This window comes from Hordeum vulgare, chromosome 7H (genome assembly GCF_904849725.1).
Source record: "Hordeum vulgare subsp. vulgare chromosome 7H, MorexV3_pseudomolecules_assembly, whole genome shotgun sequence".
Lineage (NCBI taxonomy): Eukaryota > Viridiplantae > Streptophyta > Magnoliopsida > Poales > Poaceae > Hordeum > Hordeum vulgare.
The window spans coordinates 527,893,850-527,913,126 of NC_058524.1; the positions used below are offsets into that span (position 1 = coordinate 527,893,850).

The following is a 19,277-nucleotide window of genomic DNA, read 5'->3' on the forward strand; positions in this document are numbered from 1 at the left end:
ACACCCCAAACAGTGCAGCTTTGAAATCCTTCATCAAGAGGGTTGGAGAACTGAATTTTTCCGCAACGGAACAAACAATCTGAAAGAAGATATCGGACTAGATGCACCAAAAGTCGGCAAACTATTACCCTTGATTGACACACGATCTATGAAGATCCTAAAAGAGTCAACAAAATTTGATAGTATCTCCTCCCTTGTAGGCTTTCACCGACGCTAGAGCGAACATTGTGGAGGTATTAAGAGGACGGAGAGACCCTATTCTAAGGTTTCATCGTCGCCACCGACTCTCCAATACCGATAGGGAAACAAAACCTAAGGAAAAGAAGGACCTACTAGAACTAAGAAAACATAACGCATGGGGTTCCCGCTTCTTTGTCTTCTTATGAGGCCGACGGACGGGAGAGGGAGGAGGGGGCAAGGTGTCGGAGTGGATGATATTTGGTAGCGCTAGGGTTGAGGTTGAGTGCATTTTATCGATGCCCCAAAACCTTAGTTATTTATAGGGCAAGATTCATAACATAGGGTTACTAGATCCTCGTACCTAAAAAAGTATCTACTTTCCAACACGCTAAACAAAAATACCTTCTTCACCAACCGATGCAAAAATTCTTTCAATCTTATTTAGTTTTATCAACAAAAAAATAAAATAACTGACAAAAGTGAAATACGAAAAAGTAATTTAATCAAATAAGACTGTATTTAATTGACAATGATGATGTATAAAACCATTATTTTCATGGATAGACACAGTTAGAGCATCTGCGATCGGATTCCCTAAATCCTTCTTAAACGTCCGTGAACGCGACCGGTTAGTGACCAGATGGAAGGGAGGAGAAAAACTGACCTAACCGGATCCATCATATCATCTCTATAAATCTGGGTTGTCCATGAATCCTCACATCCATCTTAAATGTAGGTAGGATATGAGTGTTCGCGGACGCGTCCGGACATGCTCGGTCAGTCCGCCACATAGGACACGGCCCTATCTTAAATTGCTTTTTCTGTTTTTTCATCATTATTTTCTTTTTTTTCTCTTCGTCTTCATAAATCACGTGCAAGTGGTCAGACATATAAGAAAGAAATAGAAACTATGGTTGTACAGACAGATAAATAAGGGTTTAAGACGAATACATCTGAACGCGTCCGTAAACGTTTGGAGATCGAAGTAGAGGTACGTGGTTGTACATTTTGTTACCATCTCATCACAGGAAAAAACATGGCGCGGGACATTTAAATTCCGGCTAGGGTCATCCATCCCGCATCAAACGTCAAGGTAGAATCTACCGCATATCATGAAGGAGTGCATCAATAATTTCGGTTCAAACCTTACGTGCTACTACGTGCATTATTGCACCGAACCTCACTAAATAAACCCCTCGTCATAGAATAGTGTAGCACAAACCATAGTGACTAACCTTCTGGATAAAAATAAACGCCCCATTGATCAACTTGCTGGGTCAAAGAAATCTCAACATGCATGCATGAACATGATGACCGGCCCACGGTGGACGTTCCGTTTCATTAATCATCCAGCTGATTCTTAAAAAAAAACCATCCAGCTTTTGTAGTAGTACTACTACTAATTAAGGTACTGTACTAAATAACACCAAAATTAAGCTAAGATGTTGGCAAAACCGCGTGGATGGGTACGTACTGTACTCGTATTACTAATCAAGATAAGGTGTCTCCTTTATCAGCAGTATACTGTACTCGTATAGGCCAATGATGAGAAAAGTAATCGGGGGCCGTGGTCCAGGTTAGCAGTAGGAGAAGAGACGAAAACAAAAGCCACTAGCAAGATGCATGGACCGATCGGGGAGGATTAGATAAGATCCGTAGGAGTGGCTAGCTATTAGTAGCCTAATTAACTAATCCAAGAGAAGAGAAGAGGAGGAGAAAGGTGCTCGTCACTGCTCAGTGGATGGATGGATGGATGGACGTGAGGTGCATGCACCTGGTTAGCAATCAATCCCATTAGTTTGTTCCGTTTTGGTTAATCTAATCTAAACGGAAAGGGCGGGCGCGGGGTCCAAGTTCGCTGCACACGGAACACGCGGGCAAGCTGCGTGTTGCACAGGTGGGTGGGGGTGGGGGTGGGGGTGGGGGTGGGTGCACGAATCTCTCTGTGTTGGATGCGGGTGCGGTGTGATGCGTCCGTGGTCGGTCGCGTATCCTCCCCTCCTTCCTTTGGGTGGCGATGGCCGGCCGGCGTGGATGGTGGACAGACGTGTGAAAAACGGATGGACTGCACCTGCGGTACGTGCCGGGATTTGATGAAATCCCGGCCGGTGCGCTGCATCGGGGATGTGAGATGCATGCATTCGGTCTGCCACGAGGATTGCGCGCGCTGGCCGGAGCACGCGGCCACGAACGGGTTACCGATCCACACCGGTCCATTTGGTCGTCTATTGTCATCAGAAAGGAAAAGAAATGGTCGTCTGTTGTCATAAAAAGGAAAAAAAAAATGGTCGTATATTGTAATCGGCCAGATTTTACAGAAGATGCGTTCAGGTAAGTTCAAAGTACGAGTCTAGGTAGCGGCCGAGCTGGCCTTCGCGAGCGGCACCTAAAATACATTAATTTTTTGGGCAGTGCTCGTTCGGCCGGACGCAGGCGGACAGGCCAATCCGCCAGCTGTACGCGGGCCACACCGTTAGATCTTCATGCAACAAAATTTTTTGATGCAATAAATTTTGTTCACGATGCAACAATTTTCGTTCACAGTTGCAATAAAAATGTAGTTGTAGCAAAGAAAATATCAACATGGTCGTAAGAAAAAAACGAAGCTGATCATGCGTGGTAACAAAACAAAATAAGAGTTGTAGCAAAATATTCCGATGAACTTGGATTGCAAATGTGACAAACGTGTATGTAACTTTTTTAGTGAACGATTGCAGCAAAAAATGATACCAGTTGTAGCAAAAATTAATACGGTTGTAGCAAAACAAAAATCGCTTGTAGCAAAAAAATCCGACGAACTGAGGTTGCAACCAAACGTATATGCAGCTTTTTTTATGGGCAAACATAGCAAATTTGGACGGTTGTAGCAAATTTAAGAGGAAAAAAAGCAAAATGAGCGGCTGAAAAAAACTACGTGAGAATAAGGGATGGGAGGTGAGCCTACTAGTAGGAGAGTGCATGGATGCGACCGACCCGAACTTCGGCCCATGTCCCGGAGTGAAAAGTTTTCCTAATTTTTTGGGACACATTTAGGAGTTATCATTGGCTGGTAAGTAGCCGTAAGCCAACACCCTAAAAAGGAAAGTATTTGTCTCTCATTTGATTAGAAAAATAAAGTACTCATGTAATTAGGTGTGAATGTATTTAATTTGGATTTCAGTTTGTTTTAAAAACAATAACTTCTGACTCTAACATCGGAATTAAGATTTGTTTTCATTGTTGGAATCTTCGCACGAGATCTTCGAAAGTAGATTCTGCTTGGGTAAGTTTCAATGATTTTTTTTTTGTGCAATTTAGCCTTTATTTTGTGCAACTGCCTAGCAGTGAATGTGCAACTTTCTGCCTACCCCATGAAAATGTAGTTTTCACTAATGGCACATCGACCCCAAACTACCTCCTCCTAGTGAGATGTTTAAATTCAAGTTTTGCCCAGGCCAACTATCTATTAATTCATGTGCAACTTCTCTCCTATCTGTGATTGTGATTTCACTTTTCACTGCATCGGTCAAATGTCTAGTAGTGGATGTGCAACTTCGGATACTGTCACCGTCAACTGTCTACCAATGATGTGCAACTCTCCCTCATACATCATGGATGTGTAATTTCCCTACTAGCACTCCGAACCACCCCTTTAGTGGGATGTGCAACTTTAGCGCCCCCGTTTATATGCAACTTTACTACCCTCATGAATACGTAACTTTTCGCTACCCCATGAATGTTAGATGTGCAACTTTATATGTTGGTCCGGCCAACTTCCTAATAGACTTTGTGCAACTCCGCTTGTTGCCCCCGTCAACTGAAACTACATATCTACAAATATGAAGGAAAAGAAGTTGCACATCGAGTCATAGAAAATTGGTTCAAACAACAGACTAAGTTGCACATATCATTGATAGGGAAGGTGGGGCAGGGTTTGTCAACTGTATAAAAAAACTAGACATCCACAAGTAGGGACAAAGATTGCACATCGACTACTACATAGTTGGTCGGGACAGTAGACTAGCTGCATACTAAGTTTCCATGGTTCCTAGGTTGCAACCTCATGTGAATTTAGATCATACAACTCCAACAACTGATTTTGAAAAAAAATTGCACTTTGTAGTACTAAAGTTGCATAATTGAATACTGAAGTTGCGCAATATAGCACCAAAAGTTGGCATAAAAAAATTCATCGAAACATACCCATGTGGGATTTAGTTTCAAAGATCTCGTCGCGAAGAATCCAATGGTGAATACGGAAATGAATTTCGACGAGCGGTTTGAAAGACATGGCTTTTTAAAAATTCGAAAAAACGAAATAAATGCACGTGAAGGTGGCACCTGGAGTGGGGAAGCACATGTGCGTGCGGTTCCCAGCCGGCCGCCTGTTCTCTCCAAATAGTGTGTAACTGCTTTTAAGATTTTAGGTAGAATTAATTGCAACAAGAGCAGGTGTATAGTTTATACCATGTCGTTTGCACCAGCTATCTCTTTAGGGTAGACCTGTGCATTCTACTGGTCGGGTCGGGTTTAGGGCCGAGCCTGGGCAAAGCCCGACTTGCAAAGTCTAGACCCGAGCTTGGCCCGACTCGGCCAAAAACCAATATATAAAAGCCCGAGCCCTGCCTGAAGGGAAAAAATGAAGCAATTTTGGGCCGGTTCAGGTCAGGCCTCCGTATAAACTACATGATTTCCTAGGCCCGAGCTTGGCCCGACATACGCAACGGGCTGCATTTTTAGGCTCGAGCCCGGCCCAAAGCCAAAGCCTGACCTGGTCCGGCACGAGTTTTTCAAGCCGGGTTCAGGCTGAGTCGTCGGGTCGGGCAGACCATGCCCAGATTTACTTTAGGACCTCCTTGATTCACATTAAAAGTGAACGAAAAATTGTAGCAATGATTTATTTTCCATGATGACATTGTTTGTGTGTTTAATTTAATAAAGGGTTAAAGGAATGGACAATGCAAAAAAGAAGGATTTTTTTTCTTTAGATTGGGTTTCATAGAAAGAACAAATGAATTTTACAATCCACCCAAACATTTTTAGGGCCTCTTTGATTCCCAGAATTGTAGCACGGCAGTAGAAAACCACATGACTGAGATGTCACGAATCATATGAATTCTACAACATTTATGTGTAATAATGGATATATTTTTCAAAAATATTAGAGTGGATACTAGTTTTTTATTAAATGTAATGCGAATGATTCTTTGGAGAGAAAATAATCAAAAAATACTATGGCTTTTACTCATCCAAAAATCCCGTGGAGTTATTTAAATCAAAGGAGCCCTTAGATTCTTATGTATTTTAGGATTAATGTGTTTTTTCCATAATTTTGCGAATCAAACATGCAACAAATTCTTTTGTTTTTTCAATTATTTTCTTGTATGTGCAGCCTTATCATCTTCCTTTGTTTTTTATTCCTTTGATTTTGATTTCTGTGAATAAAAAGGGTCCCTAAACACATATACACATGTACCTTTTCTCCCCAAGAGAATTTACAAAGGTATGCTTAGCAAGACAACATCAATGTCTGATTCTGCAATGCGAGATGCTAAGAATGCACTCATACACTTTCAAGGCAATATTATTTCCAACCGAACGCCATGCACAACACTAGAGATGAGTTCATCTATATTATCTGTCATAGACCATCCATGACTTTGTTTTTCTTGCAATTCAAGTATGTACAAGTATTCAACAGGATGCACATGCACATAACAGAGGTAAAAATGACAAGTTGGAAGTTGTACTTTTGAAAATCAAAAGGGATCTTTTCTATTTTATATAAAAATTCCTTTGTAGTTTATTTTTCTTGGTCATTAGGAGGACATTTTTACTGTTCTGACCTTTTGCTGAAACAAATTTTTGAATTGACCCGTTTGAAAAGAAAAACTTGAATCTGACCTTTTTTGGTGACGCCAACATCTTTGGCGTCCAGGTTACATGCGAGACACCAAGCACACTGGCATGTCCCGTGTAAGCTAGGACGCCATGTTCCCTGGCGTCTCGTGTAAACTGGATGCCATGGTTCCTGACGTCTCCCATGTAAACTGAACGTCAATGATGTTGGCGAGACAAAAAAAAGTGAGATTCAAGATTCTTTATTAAAGAAAGGGTCAACTCTTGATTATGCTTCACTTATAGCCGATAACAGTTAATTGCCCTCATTAGGAAGACAATATTATGGCGGCATTTTTTTCTCTTTCTGTCCCAACTGTCTACAATATTCATATTTCCCCCTTTAAGCACTAAAATGTCACCCGAGAACACAATTGATAACATTTTCATTTAGTTTATAGATCAAGACACTATTTCTTTGGGCAAATATATAGTGAAGTATTGACTGAGCCACCACATGTACTTCATTTTCTTGGCTTCATGCCCAATTGGAGGTCATACTTCTTCGATTCAATTAAGCTAAAAAACAATCAAGAGCACTCATTATTTACTGTTTGTAAAAAACACATCAATTTTGTTCTCATTTAGTGAAAGCAATCTCCCACTTTGCCTTGTAAGCACTTAAAAGGCAGTGATAGATGTATTGAATAATAATATATACTTCATCCATTCGTTTCTATAATATGTTTCATACAACTTGATTTGTATTGTTTCGGGAGTGTATGAATCTCTGAAACATCTTATAAAAGTGAAAAAAGGTAGTACTTAAAAAATGATCCTTATAAATAAGCAAGGAAACAATTGCACAACTCCATGGGCAATTGGAGGTGAGGGAGGGTCCAGAAGGGGATCCGGGTGATGGAGGTCGTGGACTTGCCCGTGGAGCAGGACGCCCTTCGGGACTCCATTTTAGATTTGTTTCCTGTGTGTAGAGATAGATGTTTCCCCCTATAGATGTATAGAGATCACTATTTCTGTGAGATCGAGAACGGACGTTTAGAGGCGGGGTGAATAGACTACTATTGGGGAACGTCGCATGGGAAACAAAAATTTTCCTACGCGCACGAAGACCTATCATGGTGATGTCCATCTACGAGAGGGGATGAGTGATCTACGTACCCTTGTAGATCGTACAGCAGAAGCGTTAGAGAACGCGGTTGATGTAGTGGAACGTCCTCACGTCCCTCGATCCGCCCCGCGAACAATCCCGCGATCAGTCCCACGATCTAGTACCGAACGGACGGCACCTCCGCGTTCAGCACACGTACAGCTCGATGATGATCTCGGCCTTCTTGATCCAGCAAGAGAGACGGAGAGGTAGAAGAGTTCTCCGGCAGCGTGACGGCGCTCCGGAGGTTGGTGATGATCTTGTCTCAGCAGGGCTCCGCCCGAGCTCCGCAGAAACATGATCTAGAGGAAAAACTATGGAGGTATGTGGTCGGGCAGCCGTGAGAAAGTCGTCTCAAATCTTCCCTAAAAGCCCCATATATATAGGAGGAGGGAGGGGGACCTTGCCTTGGGGTCCAAGGGACTCCCAAGGGGTCGGCCGAGCCAAGGGGGGGAGGACTCCCCCCCCAAACCGAGTTGGACCTGGTTTGGTGGGAGGAGTCCCCCTCCCTTCCCACTTCTTCCCTCCTTTTTTTTTCTTTTCCTTTGATTTTCTTTTCTTGGCGCATAGGCCTCCTTGGGGCTGTACCACCAGCCCACTAAGGGCTGGTGTGTCTCCCCAAAGCCTATGGGCTTCCCCGGGGTGGGTTGCCCCCCCCCCCCCCCGGTGAACTCCCGGAACCCATTCGTCATTCCCGGTACATTCCCGGTAACTCCGAAAACCTTCCGGTAATCAAATGAGGTCATCCTATATATCAATCTTCGTTTCCGGACCATTCCGGAAACCCTCGTGACGTCTGTGATCTCATCCGGGACTCCGAACAACATTCGGTAACCAACCATATAACTCAAATACGCATAAAACAACGTCGAACCTTAAGTGTGCAGACCCTGCGGGTTCGAGAACTGTGTAGACATGACCCGAGAGACTCCTCGGTCAATATCCAATAGCGGGACCTGGATGCCCATATTGGATCATACATATTCTACGAAGATCTTATCGTTTGAACCTAAGTGCCAAGGATTCGTATAATCCCGTATGTCATTCCCTTTGTCCTTCGGTATGTTACTTGCCCGAGATTCGATCGTCAGTATCCGCATACCTATTTCAATCTCGTTTACCGGCAAGTCTCTTTACTCGTTCCGTAACACAAGATCCCGCAACTTACACTAAGTTACATTGCTTGCAAGGCTTGTGTGTGATGTTGTATTACCGAGTGGGCCCCGAGATACCTCTCCGTCACACGGAGTGACAAATCCCAGTCTTGATCCATACTAACTCAACTAACACCTTCGGAGATACCTGTAGAGCATCTTTATAGTCACCCAGTTACGTTGCGACGTTTGATACACACAAAGCATTCCTCCGGTGTCAGTGAGTTATATGATCTCATGGTCATAGGAATAAATACTTGACACGCAGAAAAACAGTAGCAACAAAATGACACGATCAACATGCTACGTCTATTAGTTTGGGTCTAGTCCATCACGTGATTCTCCCAATGACGTGATCCAGTTATCAAGCAACAACACCTTGTTCATAATCAGAAGACACTGACTATCATCGATCAACTGGCTAGCCAACTAGAGGCATGCTAGGGACGGTGTTTTGTCTATGTATCCACACATGTAAATGAGTCTTCATTCAATACAATTATAGCATGGATAATAAACTATTATCTTGATACAGGAATTATAATAATAACTATACATCTATTATTGCCTCTAGGGCATAATTCCAACAACTACTTGGCACAATAAAACTTAACATTTTCTCAATTTTAATGGTTGGCAAGTTTTACCAACTCTAGCAAGTCTAACACACCCTACACATGCAAGCCAACGAGTATAGCAACAAAAAGTAAAGACATGCATATGTAAGTAAGGAGTAGAGATAGGAAGATCAAACGCAAATATGACACGAAGATTTTTGGCATGGTTCCGATATGTGGTGCTATTGTACGTCCATATTGATGGAGACTTGAACCCATGAAGGGTAAGGGTTGTGTGAGGCCATGGAGGGCCCCACCCATAAGGGGTCCATGAAGAAGTAACCTTATCTATTCCACCATGGCTTACGTTCGCGAAGGACTAGCCTCACTCGTGGTAGATATTCACTAACTAGGTGATCTCCTTGCCCTTACAAATTTCTTGATTCAACTCCACAACAAATTTGAGGCTGCCAAGCGACACCTAACCAATCTAGGAGAAACCACTCTCCAAAGGTAATAGATGTGGTATGGATGATGAACTCCTTGCTCTTATGCTTGAAAAGATAGTCTCCTTGATACTTGTGATTCACGTTGGGTTTTTTGTGAAGAGAAATGGGTGATGCAACACAATATAGATAATTACTTTCGTCGGTGAGAACCAATGTTATCGAACCAATAGGAGTAGCACACAACCCCCGTCTTTAGCGACTGCACACAAAGAAGCAAACAGTGCACCCAAATCGGGCAAGAGGGTTGTCAATCCCCTTGGACTTGTTACTTGCAAGCAAATGAAGCGTGTAAATGATAGTTGATAAATATAAACTTCAAAGGAAATAAAAATAAATAAAGGCATGGAGGAAATTGTAGCGTTTGTAAATTTAAAGTGAATAGACCGGGGACCATAGTGTTCTCTAGTGGCATCTCTTTTGAAGTAGGCATATGGTGGGAAAACAAATAACTCTTGGATAATTGATAGAAAAGCGCATAGTTATGCAATATTTATTCATGACAGTGATCATGTGCATATAGGCATCACATCTATAAAAAAATAGACCGACTCTTGCGTGCACCTATTACTATTACTCCACCCCGTCGATCGCTATCCATCATGTATCTAGAGTATTAAGTAAAATAGAGTATTATTTGGAGAATAATGACATGATGTAGACAAAGAAAACTCAATTAATATGAATTAACCCCATCGTTTTATTCTTAGTGGCAACAATATAAAGATGTGTCTTGTCCCTTTCTCTCGCTGGTATATAGAGCACCGCCAGATTGAACGCACTACAACACACCCCTATCACTTAAGAAAGATTAATATAGTTGGCCAAACGAAATCAATAGATCGGAGAGCTTTACGAAGCTATAATAATCACGCAAATAAGAATCGTATAATTTAGAGAAGAGTCAATTCTTTTATCATGAATAATCTGAACATAAACCTATAATTCATCGGATCCAACAAAGCACCACACAAAGTGATTACATCAAATAGATCATCGCGAAGATGCGATGAACTTTGTATTGTAGAACATAGAGAGAGAGCAATCTAGGTACTATCTATGAACTTGTAGGTCTATGATAGACTACTCACACATCACCATGTGAGCAGCAAGGATGATGTAGAGGCCCTCCGTGATTGACCTCCCCTCCGAGAGGGCACCGAAACACGGCTCCAGATGGGCACACAACGGAACAAAGACTTGCGACGACGGAAAAAGTGTTTCGGGAGCTCCCCTAGGGTTTTGAGGGAATATGAGAATTTATAAGTGAGAGAACGATGTCGGGAGAGCCACGAGGGGGCCACCCAATAGGGTGCGATCATCCTCCTAGACAGGCCCTGTTGGCTCGTGGGGCCCTCTTGTAGCCCCCGACCTTCTCCCGAAGCTTCCAGGTCTTTTTTTGGTCCAAACAAAATCGTCAAAAAGTTGTGTGGTATTTGGACTCCGTTTGATACTGTAAACTTGAAAAGGCAAAAACCTGCAGAAAACAATAGCTCACACTTGGCACTGGGTTAATAGGTTAGTGCTCAAAAATAAAATGAATTGATAAATAAATGCCGAAAAAGTATCCTAGAATTATAATATTATAGCATGGAACAATTTAAAATTATAAATATGTTGGAGACATATCACTCCTTAACACTCAATCACTCTCTTACATATTTGGCTTAGTAGAAGGGATTCATTGGATGGAAGCAACTTGAAGAGGCTAGAAATCAAGATTCATATGGTTGGAGTGGAATATCTTTATCTCAACACATGAGTAGGTGGTTCTCTTTAAGAAAATGGATGGGGCAAGTGTTGGCTTGTTTTGAGTGCTCTCTATACGAATGAGAGGAAGGTGGATGTGTATATATAGGCATCTCCAAAAACCCAACCGTTACAACATTAGTGCCCAACTCAGTGGAACCGAAGCAGAAACTCGGTTACATCGACTAGTGCAAAATGTGGCAACTTTCGACGTTTCGGTGAGATCGATATATAAAAATCAATGAGTCCGATTTTGGCTAGTCTAGGCAGTTTCACAAACTCAGTGGCACCGATTTGCAAAACTTGAAAATTCTGATTTTTAGAAATGGATACCAGCAAGTTGGTCACTGATTTCGGTTGCATCGAAATGGAACTTGGTTTCACCGAGAGGCTAGGTTTTGTCTTCTGGATTTTGTCTAAGGAAAACTCGGTAGGGCTGAATGTGTAAACTCGGTGGCACCCAATTTAGGCTTTGAGATTTGGACATAATATATTTGTGGGAGAATTCATGATGGTTTTTGGTGGCCAACTCTAAGCACTTGAGCAACTAGATCATCATAGATACCTCATCTCCTTTTAATAATATTGGCTTTCCTATGGACTCAAATGTGATTCCTCACAGAATGCAAAATGTAGAGTCTTAAAGCTTGAAGCTTAGTCAATCATATTCTTCTCCTTCCTTGGGGTTTCTCCTCACATTCCAGCGAGCAATTTTTAGGACTAAATCTGAAACACTAGGTAGAATCATTAGTTCAAGAGATAATGTATGTTGTCATGAATTACCAAAACCTCCAAGGGAGAAGATGTGCTTTTAGTTCCCCTTAACATAGATCACGCTTAGGGCCTGTTTGGGATTGCTCTGCTCCTTAACATTCAGCTCTGCTCCAGAAAAGACAAGCCAAACGGGGTAGCTTCATGATATGCCGCTCCGCAAAAAAATTAGAATATGGGATAGAACTTCAAATTTTTTATGAAGCTCCTGAGAGGGTGCTCCAAAATACTCTAGAAGCTAGAGTTGGGGGGAAATTACCCACCACTGCCACCAGTAAGTGGATACCCCTTCGTTTCTCCCCCCTCAATCAATCAAATAGATTCTTTCCATCAGATTTTCTATTTTTGAAGCTGGAGCTAGATGGAAGCCAAACATTCTCTTAATAGTGCTATAGCTTTTGTATGAAATTGCTTCAAAGTGAATTTGATAAAGTGAAGCTGATTTTGATGAATTGAAGCAGTCCCAAACAAGCCCTTAGTTCCTTTCCATTTGCTTCGTTTCATTCGTTCGACGGATGGTCTGCCTGGTTTAATTGCTAATGGTCTTTTTAGCCTCGGGTAAGATTAATCTAGATGGTTAGATGTTTTAAGTGGATTTGATCGTAAGGCGTTTAGTGCTTTTGTGTATGTTTAGTGGGATGTACCTAAGAAAGAAAATGTTTACTCTTTTATATTTAGTAGAGATAGTAGAGATGTGGGAGGTGAGGTGAAAAAAACACCGCTAGATGTGACTTGATAAGATACAAAAAAATGATTTGTTATTTTTGTTGTATCAGAAAAGTTACGATTGTTGATTAATAGTAGAGATTAGTGCGCGGGATTAGCGGTTTGTTATTGAGAAATATATGATTTTGTTTTGAAGATTATTGACAAAAAAATATATCTATCTTTTAGGAAGGTGATCTTATATATATGATGTGATTTCACAATTCTTAGTTACCTAGTATTATTTAAGATATTGAATTGAATCAACATCTGCCAAATCAAGTACGAAACAAGATCTCCCTCTTTAACAAGATTTGGTTTTAAATGAGAGGGAGAAAATCCAGTGAAAGGGGATGGTGGGAGTTGAGGCAAAAATAAACCAGTATGAGAGGATTATGGGAGGTGAGGCGGGAAAAACTCCGTGAAAATGAAGCTATCAAGTCACCTTTAAATATAAAGATGAAATGTATATAATTATGCATAAAAAATATAAATTTTTGATTATTTTTTAAAGACGAAGACAAAAGCTTTGGAGTACTCTCTCCGTTCCTAAATACAAGTTTTTTTTAAAGGTTTCACTAATAGACTAAATACGGATGTATATAGACATACTTTAGAGTGTACATTCAATCATTTTGTTCTGTATATAAATTCTAACTAAATCGTTTAAAAAAACTTATATTTAAGAACGAAGGGAGTAGAATGCATGCATGCGTACCATACATGTCCTCAAAACGTTGAAACCGCAACTCCATCTAGTCTAGTCCACAAACCCGGTTCATGTTTCCAAAGCGTTTGAAATTCGAAACGAGAAGGCCCCCAAAACTCCAAACCAGCATCTTCCACAGCCCGAGAGAGAGAGAGAGAGAAAAAAGCAGCACCAACCCCTGTGGCTGTGGCTGCGCGGACGCGCCAGCGGAGTGAGGAGGGAGGTGCATGCATGCACGCGCATCACAGCGGCGGTACAGTGTACACCCCCCTTGACCCTCCCCGGCGACGAGATTCATTGAATCCCAGCAAATCTTCATCACAAGTTGCGCCAGCAACTGGACCGGATTCCCCGCCCGCACCATCCACATAAGAACCGCTGCCCTCCTTCCTTCCCCCAACCCACCACCACCCCACCTCCACCCCACCCCACCGCTCCTCCTCCTCCTCCCCCTATTTTTTCCCTTCGACAGGGTTCGTTCGCTCGTTCGCTCGCTCTTCGATCCCTTCTTCGCAGCAGCTCTTCGATCTCTTCCTCGCCATGCCTCCCTTCCACGATTGCCGCGGTAAGCAAGGGCCCCGAACTGAATTCTAGATCGACCGCCTGTTCGTGCGGCGTTTCGTTCGCCGGAGATCTGGAGGAGTTTTCTGGTCCGGCGTGCTGAATTTTCTGTGCGTTTGTTTGTTTGTGTAGATGGCGGTCTGCTTGTCCTGGACCCGGCGGCGGCCGCGGCGGCTATGTTCGGCGGCGTGCGGCATCGGAAGCGCGCGCGCGTCACGGCCGTGCACCCCCGCGTCTTCGCCGCTGCGGAGGAGGCGCTCCGGGCGGCGCCGGCGGCCAAGAGGCAGAGGCTGAGGGAGGCGCCGACCCTCGACGCGCTCCCGGACGGGTGCCTCTTCGAGGTCCTGCGCCGCGTGCAGGGCGCCCGCGCGCGGGGCGCCTCCTCCTGCGTCTCCCGCCGCTGGCTCGCGCTGCTCGGCGGCATCCGCGCCTCCGAGATCAAGCGGGCCCAGGCCCCCGCCGTGCCGGACCTCAACCAGGTCTTCGTCTGCGAGGACGAGGACCAGGACGGGGCCGAGGCAGCCTCCGCTCGCCCGGGCCGCTCCGAGAGGACCCTCGAGGGCGAGGCCGCCACGGACGTCGCCCTAACCGCGGCGGCCGTCGCCGACGGCCTCCGCGGCAGCCTGGAGAGCGTCCTTGTCCGTGGGAGCCACCCGACGCGCGGCGTCACCGACAGCGGCATCTCCGCGGTCGCCCGTGGGTGCCCCTCGCTCCGCTCGCTCGCCTTGTGGGACGTGCCGCTTGTGACGGACGCCGGGCTCGCTGAGATCGCCGCCGGCTGCCCCTCGCTCGAGAAGCTCGACATCACCGGCTGCCCGCTGGTCACCGACAAGGGCCTCGTCGCCGTCGCTCAGGGCTGCCCGGATTTGAAGACGCTCACCATTGAATCATGCTCTGGCGTTGCCAATGAAGGACTCAAGGCCGTCGGCAGGTGCTGCTCCAAGCTGCAGGCGGTGAACATCAAGAACTGTGCGTATGTTGGTGACCAGGGAGTGTCTGGTCTCATCTGCTCCGCGACAGCCTCGCTTGCCAAGGTCTGCCTTCAGGGTTTGAGCATCACTGATGCTTCTCTTGCCGTGATTGGGTACTACGGAAAGGCGATCACAAACCTCACCCTCACTCGCCTGTCATCGGTCGGCGAGAGGGGTTTTTGGGTGATGGCAAACGCCCTTGGCCTGCAGAAGCTCAGATGTATGAGCATCACCTCCTGCCCAGGAGTCACCGAGCTGGCACTTGTTTCCATTGCCAAGTTCTGTCCGAGCTTGAAGCAGCTTTACCTCAGGAAGTGCAGCCAAATCTCGGATGGTCTTCTCAAGGATTTCGCAGAAGCAGCCAAGGTTCTGGAGAATTTGCAGATTGAGGAATGCAACAGGGTTACTCTCACGGGCATCCTTTCTTTCCTCCTGAACTGCAGCCCAAAGTTCAAGGCTCTCTCTTTGGTTAAGTGTACTGGTATCAAGGACATTTGCTCTGCACCTGCACAGCTCCCCGTTTGCAAATCACTTCGGTCCCTTACCATCAAGCAGTGCCCCGGATTCACAGACTCGAGCTTGGCCGTGGTTGGCATGATCTGCCCTCATCTGGAGAATCTTGACCTGAGCGGTCTTGGTGCCGTCACCGACGATGGCCTCCTTCCATTGATCAGGAGTTCCGAAAGTGGGCTGGTTCATGTCGACTTGAATGGTTGCGAGAATCTCACAGATGCAGCTATTTCCGCCCTGGTGAAGGCGCACGGCACTTCTCTTGCACATCTGAGCCTTGAGGGCTGCAGTAAGATAACTGATGCAAGTCTGTTTGCCATTTCCGAGAGTTGCTCCGAGCTCGCCGAGCTTGATCTTTCAAACTGCATGGTCAGCGACTATGGTGTTGCGGTGTTGGCATCCGCGGAGCGGCTCAAGCTCCGTGTCCTCTCACTGTCCGGCTGTCTCAAGGTCACACCGAAGAGCGTTCCATTCCTGGGAAGCATGCCTGCATCGTTGGAGGGCCTCAATCTCCAGTTCAACTTCATCGGCAACCACAACATTGCATCACTGGAGAAGCAGCTCTGGTGGTGCGACATCCTTGCTTAAGAGGATCTCCAGATGCAAATATACGACCGTAGGTAGTACTTCTTCAGTCAAGCTTCATAGCAGAGTCGGGTTCATCGGTTGCGCGTTTGAGTCATGGTGGGCTTCCTTTGTCTTAGGGTCGGTTGTTTTCCGGGGGACGCTTTAGCCAAGTGCTCGTTTTTTGCAGGCCTCCTCTCGCGAGGTTGCCTGTTCCTTGAGCCTTCGGCTGCCATTAGCGTGGCACCCTGTCCCTCTACCCCCAACCTATGCCCTTGTGATTACAGTCCCTACACCATGCTTCTTTTTTTCTCTCCTTATCAAGTTCTGTGTGGGAGCTCAAATATTGTCAGTTGTGTCTTCTTTTCCAGTACAATCTTGTTCCAGAGTTGTGGGACATCAGTACTTCTGGTTTCAATTCCATAGCAAGTTCTATTTGTCGGTGTGTGCCTGTCGTAGAAGCTTAGCTCTGGTTCTTCGATCCGCCTCTAGGTGTCTGCTACAACTTCTCTCAGTTTGTCCTTGTTCCAGTTTCAGTCTCTTCACGGTCTGTAGTGTGTGTGTGTGCGCGGGCGTGTGTGTGCTGTGTGCGTGTGTGTCGGTGGATGGTTGCTTTTCTGCAGCATCTATAGGGGTTGCCTGATGTCCCTGGGGATCTGGCCTTGGCAAGGTGCAACATATCAAAGGGCCCTTGCCATGACAACCTTGTGTGGCTGTTTTTTCTGTCCAGATCCCCGGTTTTTGCAGGCGTGTGGTCCAGTGCTGTAACCTTTACAATCATTCTGGGATAAATAAAATTTGTTTCCGTCCAAGTTGTATGCACTTTTTACATAATCGCAACCTTGTGATTTTATGAATTGTTACGTTCCTTGTGCTGTGTCTAAATGCCTGTGATATCTGCTGTTTGATGCTACCACCAATGAGATGAACATCCTTGACAACTGCCTGAAATATATTTTCTGCTCTGAATTTTGTTGAAGTTGTAGAGCTGATTGGAACAGCACCTGCTGTATGCTTGGGGAACTGCCATACGGATAGTCATGTGAAATTCTTCTTCAAATGATCTCAAACAGGCTCTAGTGTACGTTAAATTGTTGCAAGATCATGCGTTTCCCTTCTTGCAAGGCTCCTAGGGGCCAAGCCTTTCTCCTGTTGATCTTCATCAGAAGGATTGTGGATTTGCCCTCCTCTGCCCACCGTTTGGAGATGCTCTTGTGCATACATGACGATGACATTTGGTGACAGGTTCTTCGGTTTGATTCAAGGGTTTTACGACGATGACTACGGCTCTGGGGTGTAGGTCCTCGGGGTGATTGAAAGACCTCGATGTAATTTCTACAGTGTTATGTTTGAGATGCTTGAAATCTGGGTCTTTTGGAAAGAGGAAAATTCGCTAAGATCAACAGGCAGCTCCCGAAGGTCTTTGCTGTTGGATGTTGCCAAGTGGTACTAGTGCTAGGATGAAGTTTGGCCGGCCTCGGCGCTACCGGTTCCTCCTCCTTTCTGTTCGGGTGAGCAAGGCAGGTCCATGTGCGTCCCCTCGCCGCCGTCCCTTTCGCCTTGCTTCCATCCTCCCCACCTCCTGCTTCCGGTTCATGTACCTCTTCTCTTCTGTTTGTTTCTTCGTTAATCGCCTTACGTCACCGGGATGACGAGATTACCGGTCATTTTTCTTTTTTGCATAATATAAGGGCCGGTGCTTTGCTTTCATGTGAGCCTTTTGGTTTTGGTGCGAGAGGCGGCCAGGTTCGTCTTAACTTTGCTGTGGCTGGGCTGGGTTGGCCTGGTCCAATGACATGAAGAGCTGTTGCACTTGCACCACGGTGGAGTAGGAGTAGTATTAATATTATGATTATGATTACGGCGTGGACGGCGTGGCCAAATGGGGACGTTGCAACGCACAATTGACTATGCCGGCGTCGCCATCTGACGGCCCTTTCTACTCCTCGATCATGGTAGCACCCAGATGTTGCCATACAGGTCTAGTGTACATCCACACTTGTTCAACGCCCACTCTCCTCGTGTAAAGAAGGGTCATCGCGTCCATTGCTTTTGTCGAAAAAAGTGGAAACGGACGTTGGACGTATAAACAATTAAAAAGAGGAACTTCCACACGAATCTTGACGTAAGATCAATAACATAGAATTCAGATGTGCGATACTTATAACACATCTAGATGTGTTTTAGTAGCAAAACTGTGAAATATACTGTTTCGCAGCCGAACAATCTTTTTTTTGACCCCCAAAAATGTTTTAGGGTATATGGCCGAACAATCTTGATGCCAAATCTGACACGTACGGGACGGGATCCAGGGCGAAATGGTGCCGGGCAGCACGAGTGCTGTTGTTTTTTCCCTTCCTATGCCCCTGCTCCGGTACATGCACCTGTAGACGTCATTAGGGTGGCGAAATTACCGGTAGGTTGCTTTGCGTCAAATGGCCCGCTGCTTTGTTTGTTGAACTTTTTCCTGGGAGGAGGCCAGGTTCGTCTGGATTTTGTTGGGATATGACATCCAAAAGTTCACGATTGTAGTGTGATGGTCATTTACCGCACCGGCGACGACGCTTTCGTTTGAAGCAGGGTGCACGGACACCGTGCCAAATGGAGTGCCTTGCACACCACCAGTCGTTAAATTGATTTTAGCAGCGTCGTTACGATGACATGACTTTCTACTCCTTTCTATCGATCGATCAACATAGTTTTATTGTAGTGCCATCCTAGACCTAATTATACAAGACTCAATATTGATTGGATGCACTAAGCACGTATATATAGATACAAGATGTGCCTCTACCTCAACTATACACGGGACTAGGAAAAGGGCCCAATCTATACCTCTATATACCTAATACCTAATAATAAAGCGGCTATTGTTTCCGTCGGAAAACCCACCGCGGTATTTTTATAAAAAGCCCCTTAATTTTTGTTATTCAATCCGCGCTCCATCATTTATCTGCAACGCAAAAGAAAAAAAATGATTCACTGCAAAAATTATACCCGTACGCATCGCCTCCTCCCGTCGACCCTGGGCCACCCTGGCCTGTGCCCAGGCCGCCGCTACACCACTCGCTGTCGCCGCCGACCTCAACCGCCACCCCTGTCGATCTCAACACACCCGCCTCCGCGGCCGTACCTCTCCCTGCTCACTGCCCCCGTTGCGGCGATCGAGAACATCGCGTCGACCCTGGTCCACCCTGGCCTGTGCCCATGCCGCTGCCACACCACTCGCCGCCGCGGCCGACCTCAAACATCACTGTTCTCGATCTCAACCCACCCGCCTCCACGGCCGTACCTCTGCCCGCTTGTTGCCCCCGTTTCGGCGCTCGAGCACAGCTTCTGGATCAAATCAACGCAA

The 19,277-nt window shown here is 45.4% G+C and overlaps 1 protein-coding gene across 1 annotated transcript; it reads left to right on the top strand.

Moving 5' to 3' along the window:
- The first annotated feature begins 13,488 nt into the window (after positions 1-13,488).
- On the top strand, positions 13,489-16,734 carry LOC123407021 (EIN3-binding F-box protein 1-like). Its single transcript, XM_045100050.1, has 2 exons — positions 13,489-13,881; positions 14,010-16,734. Exons 1-2 carry the CDS (start codon positions 13,857-13,859, stop codon positions 15,944-15,946), a joined length of 1,962 nt encoding a protein of 653 aa, XP_044955985.1. The 5' UTR covers positions 13,489-13,856; the 3' UTR covers positions 15,947-16,734.
- The last annotated feature ends 2,543 nt before the right edge of the window (positions 16,735-19,277 follow it).

Excerpts from the sequence above, each read along its gene's own strand:
- LOC123407021 (XM_045100050.1), top strand. The coding sequence starts at position 13,857 with ATGCCTCCCTTCCACGATTGCCGCG. Across the intron at positions 13,882-14,009 it reads TCCCTTCCACGATTGCCGCG|ATGGCGGTCTGCTTGTCCTG; the intron begins GTAAGCAAGGGC and ends TTGTTTGTGTAG.